The sequence below is a fragment of the Halictus rubicundus genome, chromosome 12, assembly GCF_050948215.1.
Source record: "Halictus rubicundus isolate RS-2024b chromosome 12, iyHalRubi1_principal, whole genome shotgun sequence".
Taxonomy (NCBI): Eukaryota; Metazoa; Arthropoda; class Insecta; order Hymenoptera; family Halictidae; genus Halictus; species Halictus rubicundus.
This window is the reverse complement of record NC_135160.1, coordinates 5,910,484-5,925,661: the sequence shown is the minus strand read 5'-3', so window position 1 is coordinate 5,925,661 and position 15,178 is coordinate 5,910,484. Positions and strand designations below refer to the sequence as shown.

Sequence of the window (15,178 nt, the reverse complement as noted above, 5' to 3'; positions counted from 1 at the left end):
CGAAGCTCCACCATCATTCTGTGCTCCTAATAACTTTCGGGCCAAAGTAACAGGAACCCATGATCGAGTAGGTATCACATGCATATTGCTTACCACTACTTCACGTTTTACTTCTTTATCCAAACGCTCTACCATCATTCTGTGCTCCTAATAATTCTCGGGCAAAAGTAACAGGAGCTCATAATCAAGTTGGTAACTTATACGTCTATTCTTATCGCGCAATATACCCCTCCTTGTCGCAAAGCTCCACCGTCATTCTGTACTCCTAATACTTTTCGGGCGAAAGTAACAGGAGTCAATAACCAAAGTTGGTATTGACTTTCTATCCTTCTCGCCTAGTCATTAGATAAAATGCGAACCTCCATCATTGTTCTATGCTCCTAATACAAAGAGCTGATTTTCGCTCAGAATATTCTGACTCGATTGCGATTGACTGAAGGATTAAATTGCGAAGGAAAATCAAATAAAATGAACGCCATGCTGTGAAGTATGCAGTGCGTATGAAATGCTATGTACGCTGCGTACTGGAATTACTTTCTTTATTATAATTTACGTGTTATTATCAGAGAGGATTTATTAATATTGCACGAATAGGTACGATAGAAAATCACAGACATCTTCTTTTATTCTATACGTATAAAGACAGTTGAACGGAGGAAGAAAACGGAGTAGTGTACATACATAGTTCGTATCTTTTCTGGTTTGTATGTTACATGGTTACATCGCTAGATGGTTAAATACATAAACAACAAACATTTAAAACAAAGACTAATAGATACGTAATAAAATACAGTGATGAAAGCATTTTTCATTTTTATGTGTAAATATGAAGAATAAAATGGGAATACATATCAAATCCTTAATGTACACGATTTCAGTCTCCTAACCTCAATAAGTGACATGGTACCGTATACATATGTATGTAGCTTGAAAAATGATGTCCGAAACGTTTAATCATAAATTATTTTACAACACGGTGCTGTCGCAAGCCTTTTCTCCAGATGGACACTTTTTGGTCGCTGGAAATATTTACGGAGACGTATCGGTTTTTGAGTAAGTTGTCTGTCATTATTGTAAACAATTTAATCGTAAGACTAATTATAGGTTAAGTTAGCGTAAATAGTTCTTAATGTGAAACGAAAAATGGTGTGCGGATGGTTTTGATCTTTTAAATACATTAATTAATTGGTTTACAGATTATCAAAAGCTTTGGGGCCTCATAAAGTGGAGGAAAATGAGCTACAAGGGCCCACGTACCAATTTACCGCTCATCCTAATCAGCAGGTAATGAGTATGGCATCTACAGACGCCTTTTTAGCAACTGGGAGCTCTGGAGAAATATATGGATGGAACTGGAAGATGGTTACATCTAGTAAAGCACCAAAGATTAAAGTTTCGTGGATGGTTCAACTTCCCGTTAACAAGTAGGATATAGCAACAATGATAAATCACTGCAAAATCTGTGCATATTATAGTCAGATAACTTTCAGGGACAGTTACGTGGAGAAAGCAGATGTAAACTACCTGGTGTACTCCAAATCAAGCAATCTTTTGTACGCTGGTTGTGGAGACAACAATATTTATGCAATTAGTTTGGAAGATGGCAGAATTTTAAGGAACCTGCAGGGACACACTGACTATGTTCATTGCCTTTCATTAATGTACGCATCGTGACATCGTTAGGTAAAATTATATGAATTACATTAAATGAATATTCACCTTTTTCAGGGGTAATCAATTAGCATCAAGTGGAGAAGATGGAACTGTGAGGCTGTGGGATTTGCGTAAAAAGGAAAATACTAACATTCTGACTCCACATTTGGTAGACAAAGTTGCGCGATCATGGTTGGGTAAATGGATTGGTGCGATAGACTTCACTGATGACTGGCTGGTATGTATTCTACATGGTAGAACTTGTTATAAAATATTATTTCGAAGCTAATAATTGAATGAATGTCTAAAATTTTCCATACAATGAGTGCTAATGTGATGTACAAATTACTTGGGCCAAACTCTTCAAACTGAACAATGGCGCTAAATAGAGATTCTATATTATAGAATGTTACACTAGCTTTCATTACTACATGGAGCAACGAATTGTTTTTACGTCTCGTAAATTTTGCAAAATGTAACAATACGCCCTTTTACTAGACACCCGTTCAATTACTATAGACTGCGAATCTTTATGCAAAATAAAACTTGTCCAAGTCAATTGTAGGAAACAGAAGTTAAATGAAAATGCATTTCCTCTTTGAATAATTTTAATAAGTCGACGATAATATAACAATGTAATGTCTTTACAAGTTTGTATTTGGCCAATCCATTTTTGTCATAAATGCATACAATCCGCAATCTATTAATATATGTAATTACTTTTTTTTTAGTTGTGCGGAGGAGGTCCAAGTCTGTCACTGTGGCACATGCGTACGATGGAAGTAGCTACCGTGTTCGAGCTACCAGATGAAGGAATTCACGTGGCAAATATATACGAAGAACGCGTGATAGCTGCCGGTACAGCACCGCATGTCTACCACTTAACGTACCAAGGAGAAACGTTAGCCAAAGTGCCGACTTCCAGTAACACAGTGTACAGTATCGTTTACCAAGAAACACCGCAGAAGGTGCTCAGTGTAGGCGGTTCCTCGAACAATCTCGACGTGTGTACGAACTTTAATTACCGTGAATTGATGCTAAAGTTCGCGTAACGAAGCATTCTCTAGATTGGGTTACTCTCATCTCACCGATAATCATTTCATGAACAATTAATTCATCGAACTCCGTCAACAATATTTGTTCCCTGGCATGTTTAGTAATCTTAGAAACTTCTAAATTAAATTTCACTTACTCATTTTTATCATGAAAGCATAAAGCAGTCTGTTAATAACAATAGTTAGTCACTTGATAATGAATTAATAATTGATATTAAACATTATACACAGTAGAAGTTGACGAAACTCCTGTGTCAATGAAATCATTGTCGTTAAGGTAAACGTGACCCCGTTAAATTAAATTCTGCAGGAGGGGAGGGCCTCGTTGCATATACATATATTCTTTAATAAATATATTAATACAATGTGCATTTTATAAAACATAATGTAAAACTTTTTGTACAAATATACAATTGTGGTCATTCGCCGATATCACGCGAGGATACATTACGATGAAACATCTCTTGGCGTCGAATGAACATGTACAACAAATATGACTAACAGGCCTCGCTGCCTCTTTACATGTTAGGACCAACAGGGTTAACAGTGTATTGCTAAAAATATATGCCGATACATGGAACGATCACAGGAAACCGTGACCAGCGATCACTGCAGGTATGAAGCCTTCTCTGCCGTCTCGCGACCGGACCCAGAACCAATCGTTTACATGGTCACTGAGGAGGGCGACAACGTCCCCTTTGGAGACGCTCAGCGCGTTCCCACCTCGACTCTCGTAGTCGCTGCGTATGACCAGCAAGGTGTGACGTGATCCTTTGGTTCTAGCGTTCGCCGCTGCCCTAAGGTACAACCTGTCCACGCTGCGTTCTCCGCAGGCTGATACAGCGTCCCTGGAGCCTCGTCGCACCCTTGAACTCCTGCCGCGGGCGCCACACTCGGATCTGGTGTCCCTCAGCTTCTCCGTGTCAGTCATGTTACCTGCATCAAGATCTTGGATCAGTGAATGTACTTTAGAAAAGGTTGTCAAATTATTTTATTGCTTACAAGTAGACTGCGGATTTTTATGTAAAATAATCTTTGCGCTCATTAAACGCAAAGAGGTTTAGTAATGTAGTAATTGTTTTGAATTGCAGTATTTTCAGCGGCGTCTTAGAGGAGACGTGTGAGTGAAAAAGGACGAATTATAACGAATATCGACGAATTCTATTCTAAACTATTCTACGATACATGCCATATTCAAAGTTGTACCTAAAGGACGTGGAAATACATCCGTGGAGTCCTCCCAACAAGGTCCCCTCGTGGGCTGAGGCAATATTCCTAAAGGAAGACAAGCAGCGTAGCCAACGTAGCCTTCCTGGCCATGAGGTGTTTGAACGTACAACCAGGTCTGGTTCTTAAACACCGCGTTCACTACCGTTCCAAGGGGAAGAGCCATTTCATCCTGAGTTCCACCTTGAGTTTGGTACAAGACTGACGGGAAAGATAGAACCACTGGGATGTTAGCCGGCTTTTCTATAGAGGCCTGGAAACATTTGAACGTTCCTCTTATTTTCTTTGACTCCTAAAGCTATGTCTACGCCGAAGCTACATCGGGCAACTTCTTGTAGAAGTTGAGAAGAATATAAATTATTCAGTAAAAAGAGAAGAAGACGGCAAGAGGCGACGAAAAGTTTTTCGATGGTACTTCAGCGTGGACGTAGCTTAAATGGTACTACTGTCTCAACTGAATGTGAGTTCCAACCTTTGTGAGGAACGCATCGAGGTCAGCAATTTCGTATCCGAACCTACTAGGAGGTCTAGGTTTGTGGGACCGTTTTGTTCTTCTGTGCCTGTGTTTCTCCCGACCACTCGGGGTGGACGTTGACTCGCGGGACACGAGAGAAGGTTCGGACACTGCTCTCTTCACTTTTTCCTTCTCCTTGGTCTCTTTCAGCCCTGGGAAATCTTTCTCGGATTGTTTCTCCAGCGGACTCTGCAGGGTAGTCTCGTCCAAAAGGACCTCTTTGCTGATAGCCTGTAAATATGTATATCAGTATTAGTTTTCTTCTAGACCAGGTGCGTTCAAGCCTGCTCTTGCAACATTGCTATGTTAAAGCTTGAGAGAACCTTTTCTTGGACCTCCACCTTCTCCGTCCTCTCGATCTTCTCTATCCTCTGCAGGATTTTCTTCTCTCTCTTCTCCCCGTCGAGGTTCTCCTTTCCAGCGACCTTCTCCTTTACACTCTTCACGCTTCTCTTCGAGGATCTTTCCTTGGCGTCTCGGGATAGGCTCTCTCGATCACCGTTCGCACCTTCGTAACAATTAAGCCGGTTAACGGATGCTGTAATTATATTATTATCAGATGATTGTACCTGCGTTCTCATTGCCAGTCGAATGGTTGTTGTTGGAGGCGGGCTGCTGTTGCCCGCGTAGGACCCAGGTCAAAGAGATCTTGGGGCGCAAGAGGTTGCTCGGACGTTGCCCCATGCTCCTCGGCAGAGCGAGGGGCGTCGGGGGCGTCGCGGGCGTCGGCGATCTTTCGGGTGACGGCGACCTCGAGGATGCAGGCACTACCTGCAGCGGACAGTCCGCCACCAGGTCCACCGTCTGCATCGAACAGCCATGTTCCTGCAATTCAACAAACCAATCAATTCATCTCTCTTCCGAAGAAGTTGCCTGGAACATTTTGTTAAGATAGATCATGTGCAAGTTTTGTCAAAGTCACAAGATCAGATGGATGGAACCTGATATTTTCTTCATATTATGTGCAAGTTTTATGACTGAAAGATTTGGTGAACAGATAAGTTCAAGGTTCCAGCCCGCGCCATGTTATAACAGTCTGTACCGTAGCAGAGAAATTTTCCCGATTACTCTTCACGATTGCTTCTTGACAACTTCGATAATTAGCGAACCGAAAGAACCCGAGGTCATTTGGTTTAGCGTTAAAACGGACGCGTGTAGTTTGCGTGAAGCGTGGGCGTCGATATTTCAAGAGAATCGTATAACACGCTCGACGTTTAACATGCGGCCGGACCTCGTATTCAATCTCGAGCTGCCAGGAGAGTAGTCCGAGGATTCTTCTTTCGGAACGAACGAGATGCGCGTTTCGAGGAAGAACGGCGCGAAGGTGTAAATTATAACGCGGCCGGTTCGAGGGCGGCTACTTAACCCGTCCATTCGACGCGTAAAATCGAAAGCGGCCGGGTGAAACGTCTTCATTTTTCATGACCCCCGAGACGAGGGGGCCCGTCGAACGTTTTCCGGCCCCCTGTTCGCTCTGCCCTCCGCCATCCCTCTCCCCTCCCCCTGCTTCATTACCCCGGCAAAAGAAGAATCAAATCCACGACGTATTCGATCAGCCGCGAACAAATTACTGTATAATTTTCCCGCCGGCGCGATTACTCACGTTAATGGCGCAATAACTCATAGGAACGCGTTTGCCCGGGCCGGACCACGCGTAATGTCTTCGGGGATCGGGCCCACCGGACCGCAGATGAGGCCCCGGAACGAGACGGTGCTCGGACGCTCCTGAAATCGCGACACGAAACGACGACGACTCGTTAACAACGCTCCGAACGTGAAAAATTCAGCAAATACGCAGAGAGCCGTGTACAAAAACGAAATCAATCGGGGACTTAGGGGTCGAAGCTTGGCGAAATCGCATGGTCTTAACCCTTACCGGTCCTATGTCGGACGGGAGTCGACATTAAGCACCGATTTATAATATTTTAGAAAAGGAGGAAGGAGGGGAGGCTCTTAGAATAGGAAAGATTATGGGACCAGCGGCGAGACGTCGGGTAAATTTTACGGTGGCCATGGGCCCGGCTATTTATGCGAGGCGACAGCCGTAAATTTCCGCGCAGCTCGGACCTCGAATAATTCATTTCCGCGAGTCCGCTCCGAGTTAATTGAATGCCTATGAAACGAATTAATAATCCCTGTTTGCGGGGGGAGCGGGAAGGGACACGCGTCGGGATTCAACGGGCCGCGATCGGGGAACCGGCTAATTTATACCCGTGCGACACGAACGGGCGTTTTCCAATGCGTATTTTGTTTCGAGGCGTTATTAACGGGTCCGTCGTCTAATAAATTCCGCGGCCGAGATGCGGGCAGAATCCGGGTCGTTTCGCTCGTTATCCCGTCTAGCAGGCGAGAAGAAATTAACGAGGATCCTGAAATTCACGCTGGACGCTTGTTAGACGGATAGGAAGATACGCTGAGAGCCGGGAATGGTAATTTTGTGGCAGTGATAAAAATAAAAAATCGGTATACAATGATTTCTCTATATATGTCGCCAATGCCTGGATGATAAACGTCGCGGAATTATCCCCACTACCGCGGGGTATACCCCGTGAGGGGTCACGAAGCTCGAGATGCCTCGGACGCCGAGGAGTGTAAACATAACACGGTATGTCTCCTGGACGATACTAGACGCTGGCAAGACCTATGTTGTTGACATATATCGTATATTGAAGAAGGACATATATTGTAGAATATCATTAGACTGTGACTTTTATGCATTCACGACAAAAATAGCTTGGTCCAATACGAAACTGATGAACAAAACATCCTGTTAATTCGTCGGGCTGCGGACGAGACTCCTCGAAGAGGAACGCTAGCCTCTCACGCAAGCATTTCACTTCCGGTTCCGAAAGTTAGCGAAATTCGAGCGAGAGCACTGCTGTAATCGTGAATCTACCAGGGGTCGACTAATCGCAGCGATCGAGAGTGGGCCCTTGGAGCGGAGATGAGTCCCCGGGGCCCGAACCCTGAAGAGCAGGGGGGCCCCGGCTTAAATGACAGAAAGGCTGGTCCGTGGCGCGAACGAACACGCGAGGTAGCCCCGGGTGACAAGTTAAACAGGGAGGGAAAAGAGGTGGCGGCGCGAGCCGAGCCTCTACTCGGATCATGCTAATGAAATTCTCAAGATATCTATCTCGCGCGCCACTGTGCACGAGGCATTAGTTTAGCGTCCCGCTCGCGGCCACCTCGATCTTATCTGTCCGACGCGTTCGTTCGGACGCGTGGTATCAATTTCCGTGGAACGTGAAACGTCTCGTTTTAGGGTCCCGTCCTTTAAGCCTCGTCACAGATTTCAGCTACCGGTTGCTCGCTCCGGCGATCTACGATCTAATTAACTCTTTTCGATAGTTCTCTCTGGTCAAGGATTTCTGGGATTCTTTCCTCGACGGAGGGGAATACTGGCTTCAGAATACTGGACGTATACCGAGACTGTTCTATTAGTCAGTTTCGTGGCAGTGTAATCGAGGGCCACCAAGCCACGCCTATTCAAGATACTAGATAGATCATACAGAAACGTTATTCTCGCGCTAAAATCGAGGGCCACGAAGCCACGCCCACTCAGAAAGACAGAGAGCAAGAAGGAACTCGGTAAGTAAGATGCTTTTAGCTGTTGCTCTTGGGGCTCACCTAAATGTCGCATCATCTTGTACTTCAGTTCTCAGGGTCACAGGGATTCCTTATTCTCAATTTTGTTGTGACAGAGACCTCTTATCAAAGGCATAACTTTATCATTCTGTGGGCAGACTCTTTGGCCAGAGGAAAGATTGTCCCATGAGGCAATTTCGCACTGAAATCAAGAGCCAGAAAGCCACGCCCATTCAAGATACTAGATAGATCATACAGAAAAGTGTGGAAGATTATTTTGGCGTTAAAATCGAGGGCCACGAGGCCACGCCCACTCAGAAAGACAGAGAGCAAGAAGGAACTCGGTAAGTAAGATGCTTTTAGCTGTTGCTCTTAGGGCTAACCTACATTTCGCATCATCTTGTACTTCAGTTCTCAGGGTCACAGGGATTCCTTATTCTGAATTTTGTTGTAACAGAGACCTCTTATCAAAAGGCATCACTTTATCATTCTGTGAGCAGACTCTTTGGCCAGAGCAAAGACTGTCCCATGGGGCAATTTCGCACTGAAATCAAGAGCCAGAAAGCCACGCCCATTCAAGATACTAGATAGATCATACAGAAAAGTGTGGAAGATTATTCTGGCGCTAAAATCGAGGGCCACGAAGCCACGCCCACTCAGAAAGACGGATAGCAAAAAGGAACTCGGTAAGTAAGATGCTTTTAGCTGTTGCTCTTAGGGCTAACCTACATTTCGCATCATCTTGTACTTCAGTTCTCAGGGTCACAGGGATTCCTTATTCTGAATTTTGTTGTAACAGAGACCTCTTATCAAAAGGCATCACTTTATCATTCTGTGAGCAGACTCTTTGGCCAGAGCAAAGACTGTCCCATGGGGCAATTTCGCACTGAAATCGAGAGCCACGAAGCCACGCCTATTGAAGATACTAGATAGATCATACAGAAACGTATGGAACGCTATTCTGGCGCTAAAGTCGAGGGCCAGGAAGCCACACAGGACACTCTATATGGCGAGAGAACAACGTCGTCGATAGTTGTCAGTCTCGCTTCAGCCTTGCTCAAGAGCCAGCCAAGCCCTTCTGACTGGCGCTTCTCCGGCTGGAAAGCCCGCTTCTAACGGAAGGTTACAGTAGCAGGGAGCCTTTGAATCGCAGAAAGAGGCAACGGAGCCGTGTGGTAGCATAGGAATAGAGACGATTTTCTCATCCACGTCGTCGTCCCTCCGTATTCCCACAATGAGGATGCTGTAAACGTCGGAAAGAAAATCGGCGAGTCACGGCGTGGAACAGCGGTATGAAGACGTGTTCCGCCAGGACTCCCAGGAGACTGTCTCTCTCTTTCTCGCTCTTTGATGTCGGCTCGCGATCCGGACACAAAGACTACTAACGAATGCAACCAGGACTTCGCGAAGTTTCGACCGCGAGACTCCGCAGATACTGAAGTCGAAGTCTCCCCCCCCCCCCCCCGAGGAATCAAAGGTCAGACACGTTTAACCGGCTCGGGACGTAGGTAGAGGGACAAATTACTACCTTCGCCGAGCGTCTCTGATCGAGGATGGGGTGGGAACGAAGAAATGGAACGCTCCAAATGGAACTCCGCAAGCCGCGAAGTCCTGTTCCGTGGATCGCAAGACCGTGAGAATAAGACGGATGGTATAGTGATTGATTTAAAGGTCACGCGTTTCCACATTTTTACTCGCGTGTCCGCGGGTCGTCCGTCGGGCCCGGTTCTACCCGGAATATTTAACCCCGGCTGACCCGCTCCGGGAGTTTCTCCCGTGGCCAAATCGTCTGGCATCCTCGACCACGTCGCTCCCTTTACATGCTCCTTTTTTTCCCCTCGTTCCGTTCCCTTTCGATGCGTCCGCCTTTCTCCCGCGTCAGGTTAATTACAACCTCTTAGCTCGAATTAACGTGCCACGACTCTCTTCCGTGGCATTTCGCGGACCGATCTTCTCGCGTTTTCGCGATTCCGCCTTCTTCGGCCTTCTTCGGTTTTCCCTCGGGCCTATTTCTCCCGTTCCGAGCGGAGAAAGTGAAGAGCACTGCACGCCTGTGTCCGAGATTGCGAAATAGCGCCTTGGAAACGCGAGTCGTTCCACCGGTGCTCTGGTTTTGTTTCGAGCACTCAAGTGTCAATTTAGTTGTCGATCAGGTTTTTCTATTGTAACCGACCAGTGGTGGTCAATGGACACATCGCTGGGAGCCTTCGCGTTATACACGTCAATTCTGCTGCGCCAGCCTGTTTTTACTCGGATTTTGTTTTCTTTATCGGCGTCACGATAAAAATGCAATCCTCCGACCTAGTCACGTCCAGGTTTCGTTGAAGGCAAATTTATGTTCCAGAAGATTTTATGAGAATCGTAGTTAATTATAGTTGTATTGTATTGTGAACGTACGGAAATAGAGAAGTGTGTTAAGGTTCGGATGCATGTGGACGACCGTGATTTCTGCGACTTTCGCGGTCAGTCGCCGGCGCACAACGCATGCTAACGGTACCTAATAACGTTCCGATAAGAGTTGTCGTTTTGCTGTTCGACATATCGAAGCTGTTTGTCCGATAGGCTCTCGCGGGGCACGCCCGGAAACGACCGGTTCGAATCCTCGTAAAGCGTAATTACGACGTCTAGTTTGCTATACCGGCTAGCCGAGCGAAACGGCCGCGGCCTGTCCCCTGGGTGGTTATTAACTGTTTATAACGTCGTTTATTTACAGAACTGTACAATCTATGACATTGCGCGCCGGGCACCGCGCACCGCGCAACTTCTTTCTTTTACGCGGCAGACGGGGATCGTACAATTTCGACGTCAATAAAACGTGAGGCTTTAATGCCCGGGACCCGGCAATTTGTGTTCACGATCGCACGGTGCTATTAACAATAATAGTATTGTAACCTATTTTGCAGTCACTGTCGTCGGAGCTCCGGGTCTGAGAAGGAAGACGATATTTAGCTGAGATTTCGACGGGCTGTACCCGTCTTTCTAGATAACATCCTCTCGTTTTAAGTTTGTTTCATTCTTGAAGTGCCTCGGCTCTGAGAACCCATTCCTTATTTCTTCAATTTTATCGGTTCTTTGGGTTTCTTCTCACTTTATGATATTCGTTTGATATTATGAAATTCTACAGCCAACCCAAAACCCAATTTTTATACGTTTCGTGTACTCTCAAATCTTTGGATCTTTCTTTGCACCCTTAGAAGGTCCCCTTTCGCAGTTTTGTTTTTGGCGTAACCCCATTGAACTTTTGGATCTCCTTTTTCTACCCTAGAAAATCCTTCGATTCATCTTTTTCGTACCAGCATAGAACCTTTGGATTGTCTTTGCACCCTAGAAACCCTTGGGAAAATTTTGATTCCCTTTGCGCTTTGTGACCCCTAAAAATGACCACGTGCCAATACTTTTGGAAAAACTCGACCAATTCTCAAACAGCAGTGAAAAATCCAGGCGGTCACCCATCTCAGAGCTGAACGCAGGTCCCCCTCATTTAACCTACTGGATCCCAAAGAGACAGACCGTAGACCCTGAACCACTTCTACCTAGCAATCCTGTGAAGCCTGTAATCGCTATTAATCAATGCAATACACATCCCCAAAAGCTTGCTATTTCTTGGAAACACGATTTGTCAATTTCGAATCGCGTTTTACGATCGATGCTCGTTAATCGTCTCACCGACAGCGATATTTGTTTCCCATGGTGTTTCACGGACGGGCATATGGTTCGGGCGGCGAAAACGAACCGTGGCTTTTTATCCTGGTTGGAAAAAAGAAAGTGAAGCGGTGGTTTTATTTACTTTGGATGGCGAGGCGCCGAGAGTGAAGCTCGTTCGTACGCTCGTAAAACTCTCGCGCGCAGCTCTCGCGGGGCCATACCGCCGCTCGAAGAACGCGCCTTATTCCCTTCAGAATCCCTCCATTCGGATTATTATCAGCCATTTACACGTTTATGCTCTTTGCCGTGCACGCAGATGGCCTGCCCTCGAGTCTCGCGTATATGTCTGCTAACGGTACCGTGCCTGATTTTCCGGTGCAATAAAATCCCTTTACAGGATGACGCGTAGTCTAGCAATTAACGTGCGCGCGCGAGGCCCTGTTCACCGTTTGATTTAGTGCCTGCCCCGTGTAATTCCGGGGCTGACTGTCATGCAGATACCGCCTGCGGAAAACGATCGCGACCGACTACCTTTATTACGTCATATTTCTGTCGGGACCGTCGTCGTTCGGTTTCACTGTCGCGGATATCGCCCGGCCCACACTGGACCGGAAGATTAGCTTACGAGAAAGTCCAGTTTCCACTTAATTTATGACACGAATGTTTTTATTCAATTCTAATTTTATCCAACTATGTAGTATCATCCCCTTTTCGGCTGTGGCACCAGTTACCAATCACCCTGTTACATACAAATAAAAAAGAAATGAATTTATCGAATAATTCTGCTTTAATGCATTTTTCAATCAATTTTTATTTAACATTTTTGAAGGTTTCTTTCGAAACTGTGTCTCATATTCGTTCCCCGTGGCTTCTTAGATTAGAACACCCCATTAAGATCTGATTAGCGATCTCGAGAAACTGCAAAGTCTACGCAAAAAGATTCCATCTAGTACAACGCGTGTTTCGTGGCAACCACAGCAAAAAAGAAAACAATTGCATCGTCTGAAATGCACGACTTCTTGCAGGCTTGCAAAAAAATCGAACAGCGAACCCTTAAAACCGCAGTCCGCGTGACGATCGATCGATCATTTGTCGATCGATCCTCCTACAGGTGGGACTCGGTTCCGAGAAACTGGGGGGATTATCTACATCGAATAGTGGCTCTCAGTCGAGAGCAGAGCATAGATTTCACTCTGGAGCAGTTTCGTAAAAAGCCGGGAGCCGTAAAGCCACGCCTACTCCTTGCAGGCCACGCCTTTTCAAGTCAGAAGGAGCTAGCAAAATAATTTTCTAGGACCATTGATGCTGGATTCTGTCGAGTTTAGTGGTCTCTTTTTTTACTGGGATTGGTTACAACATTGCTCCCTGGGGCAATCAGAGCAATGAAAGCGTACGGTGTTCTTATTAAAAAGTCCCATTTTTTGTCATCGCTCAAAACGCTGCTCGCCGGTGCGGTTCACATCATTTTCAGAGCGAAGGGAGTTCGTTGCCTAGCAAAGAGGTTCAAGGCTCGCCGAAGAAGGGCTCCAGCGGAAGGACCGTCGATTTTCTCGGAAGCTGCGGCGTTGAACCACGAACTGAGGAAGAAGAAGAGAATCGTGGCCGTAGAAAATCGCGCGGCGGAACGCGCGGACGCGCCGACGCCGATATTTCCAAGCAGTGTAACGAGCGGGAACGTTCGCCGTTTATGTCGGGTCCTGCGTCAGCCTCTCTCCTCGAGGTTTGCCGTCCAGGGTCCGAGAAGCCCTGGAAGCCGGAGCTCCTCCTGGAACGGCGCGTCGTAAACAGAGGGTCCTGGCCGACGGACAACCGGCAAAAACCGCTAGAAATCGCGTGGCGCTTCGCGATCTTCAAGGCGTCTTTATTTGGATCGGAATTTTTCAGGCCCGAGCTCTCCGGGCTTCTTTCGTCTTCGCGAAGATTCCTGCGCGTATCTTCACGCTTTTTTCGCGGGGGGACGCGATGTTTGCTCTTCCCTGAAGTGTCCGACAGTCGTTGCTATCACCTACGTCTTTTTCGCGGCTGTCCCCGTCAGCTTGACGGATGATTTCTGATCTGGCACTCGTCATCGAAATCCTCGACAACCGTGTGACACAGTTAAAGCTTATCGCAAGAATTACTTCGTGAACTGTTACTTGAAAGATTCCAACGAAACAGAAAACGAGGGAACAATAATTTTCTTCGCGAATCTCCCTGAAGGCTTCGTACTCCTCGAGATAAAAATATTACAGAACTAACTGCGCCAATAATTTTTGCAGGAGAGGATGCAGAATATTCTAGAGATTTCTGCAGAAGCCGTCTTCGAGGGACGTCACTGTCTTCTTAAGCCATCATGGGACACATCGATCAGCTGCGACGAAGCACGCTCGGGAGTTCTGGGATGAAGATCGAATTTTTCCCCGGGGGCAGGTGGCGAAGTTTCGTTGAAAGCGCACAGAGGAGATATCGATGCCGTAACTCACGTTTGACACAGGATAATTTCGCATTCCGCGGGAGTCGAAGACCTTGAAGAGAGGCCTCCTCTCGTCCTTGCGCCGCCGCCGCTGCTGCTGGTGCTGCTGCTGGCGCGCAGAAACGCGAGAACGCCGGGCCCCGTCGTTAATAAGTCAGGCCCGTTCAAAGAAACGCAATTTCTTAGGCATCTGCTTGAATTCACGAGCAGCTCGAGTATCTAACTATAATTTTCGTAGGATCCCGCGAAGCCTCGCGAACGCTGACGTGCTACCCGCGGCACGCACAAGAAACTCCGCCGTTCCGGCTGCTCGCCGCTCGCGTTCCTTCGTCTTCCAGATACTACTCGTTTCCGACGATCCTCTATTTTGCTTTTTCGAGAAGAATTCTCCGCCAGCTTCCGTCGACTTGCAACCCCCTCTGAGGTGTGAACGAACGCTGTTCGAATGACAGCTCACACCTTGCACTGTACCCGTCGATTTGGATTCAAGTTGATATTTATTCTCATGCGTTCCATAGAAACGAGTTCTCGGGTAGCATTTCTTCCATTTGATTTCAACAAGAAAATTCAAATTCACCAAGAAGAGAAAGTTAAAGAAACATAGAACTGAATTAAGAAATTTCAAATGTTCAAAAAATTGTGCCTCTAACTAGCAGCGCAATTTCATAGCGCTGTTACCGTCATATTTTAGTAGACATCACGCTAAATATTTCAATAATAGTGCCTTTCGATGAGACAAATTCTAATTGGAGAAAAAGTACAATCGTTTATTGTGAAGATCGGTAACAGAAGGGGCAAGGGCGATCTTATGGGGAGAGGGATCGGATGTTGAAGAAAAAAAAAAGAAACTCGAGGGTTTCGAGGCAAAAACCGGCCGCGGCTCGTGGGGCACGCACTTTTCCCATGAAAATTGTGGGAACCGAACGGAAGAGAGAGGAGCACCGGTCCACGGAGCCGAAGAGCGCGCAGGGCGTTTAACCAAAATTACGTTTTATATGTGCGAGGGGATCATTGCACGAGACGGTCCATGCGTAACGGCCGCGGTGC

General features: G+C 46.4%; 2 protein-coding genes across 2 annotated transcripts in view; one reads left to right on the top strand and one right to left on the bottom strand.

The window, feature by feature from the left end:
- The first annotated feature begins 657 nt into the window (after window positions 1-657).
- Window positions 658-3,134, top strand: Thoc6 (THO complex subunit 6). Its single transcript, XM_076797457.1, has 5 exons — window positions 658-1,053; window positions 1,197-1,424; window positions 1,491-1,661; window positions 1,729-1,891; window positions 2,385-3,134. Exons 1-5 carry the CDS (start codon window positions 935-937, stop codon window positions 2,703-2,705), a joined length of 1,002 nt encoding a protein of 333 aa, XP_076653572.1. The 5' UTR covers window positions 658-934; the 3' UTR covers window positions 2,706-3,134.
- Window positions 3,135-3,276: 142 nt separating this feature from the next.
- Window positions 3,277-15,178, bottom strand: part of LOC143359505 (uncharacterized) — an 81,572-nt gene continuing 69,670 nt past the window's right edge. Inside the window, exons 4-8 of the mRNA XM_076797456.1 lie at window positions 5,019-5,274; window positions 4,773-4,957; window positions 4,408-4,680; window positions 3,915-4,188; window positions 3,277-3,644 (exon numbers count right to left, since the gene is read on the bottom strand). Coding sequence (XP_076653571.1) covers window positions 3,292-3,644; window positions 3,915-4,188; window positions 4,408-4,680; window positions 4,773-4,957; window positions 5,019-5,274 — 1,341 coding nt within the window. The 3' untranslated portion in view covers window positions 3,277-3,291. The remainder of the gene's footprint in view (window positions 3,645-3,914; window positions 4,189-4,407; window positions 4,681-4,772; window positions 4,958-5,018; window positions 5,275-15,178) is intronic.

Excerpts from the sequence above, each read along its gene's own strand:
- Thoc6 (XM_076797457.1), top strand. The coding sequence starts at position 935 with ATGATGTCCGAAACGTTTAATCATAAATTATTTTACAACACGGTGCTG. Across the intron at positions 1,054-1,196 it reads GGAGACGTATCGGTTTTTGA|ATTATCAAAAGCTTTGGGGC; the intron begins GTAAGTTGTCTG and ends ATTGGTTTACAG. Across the intron at positions 1,425-1,490 it reads GTTCAACTTCCCGTTAACAA|GGACAGTTACGTGGAGAAAG; the intron begins GTAGGATATAGC and ends GATAACTTTCAG.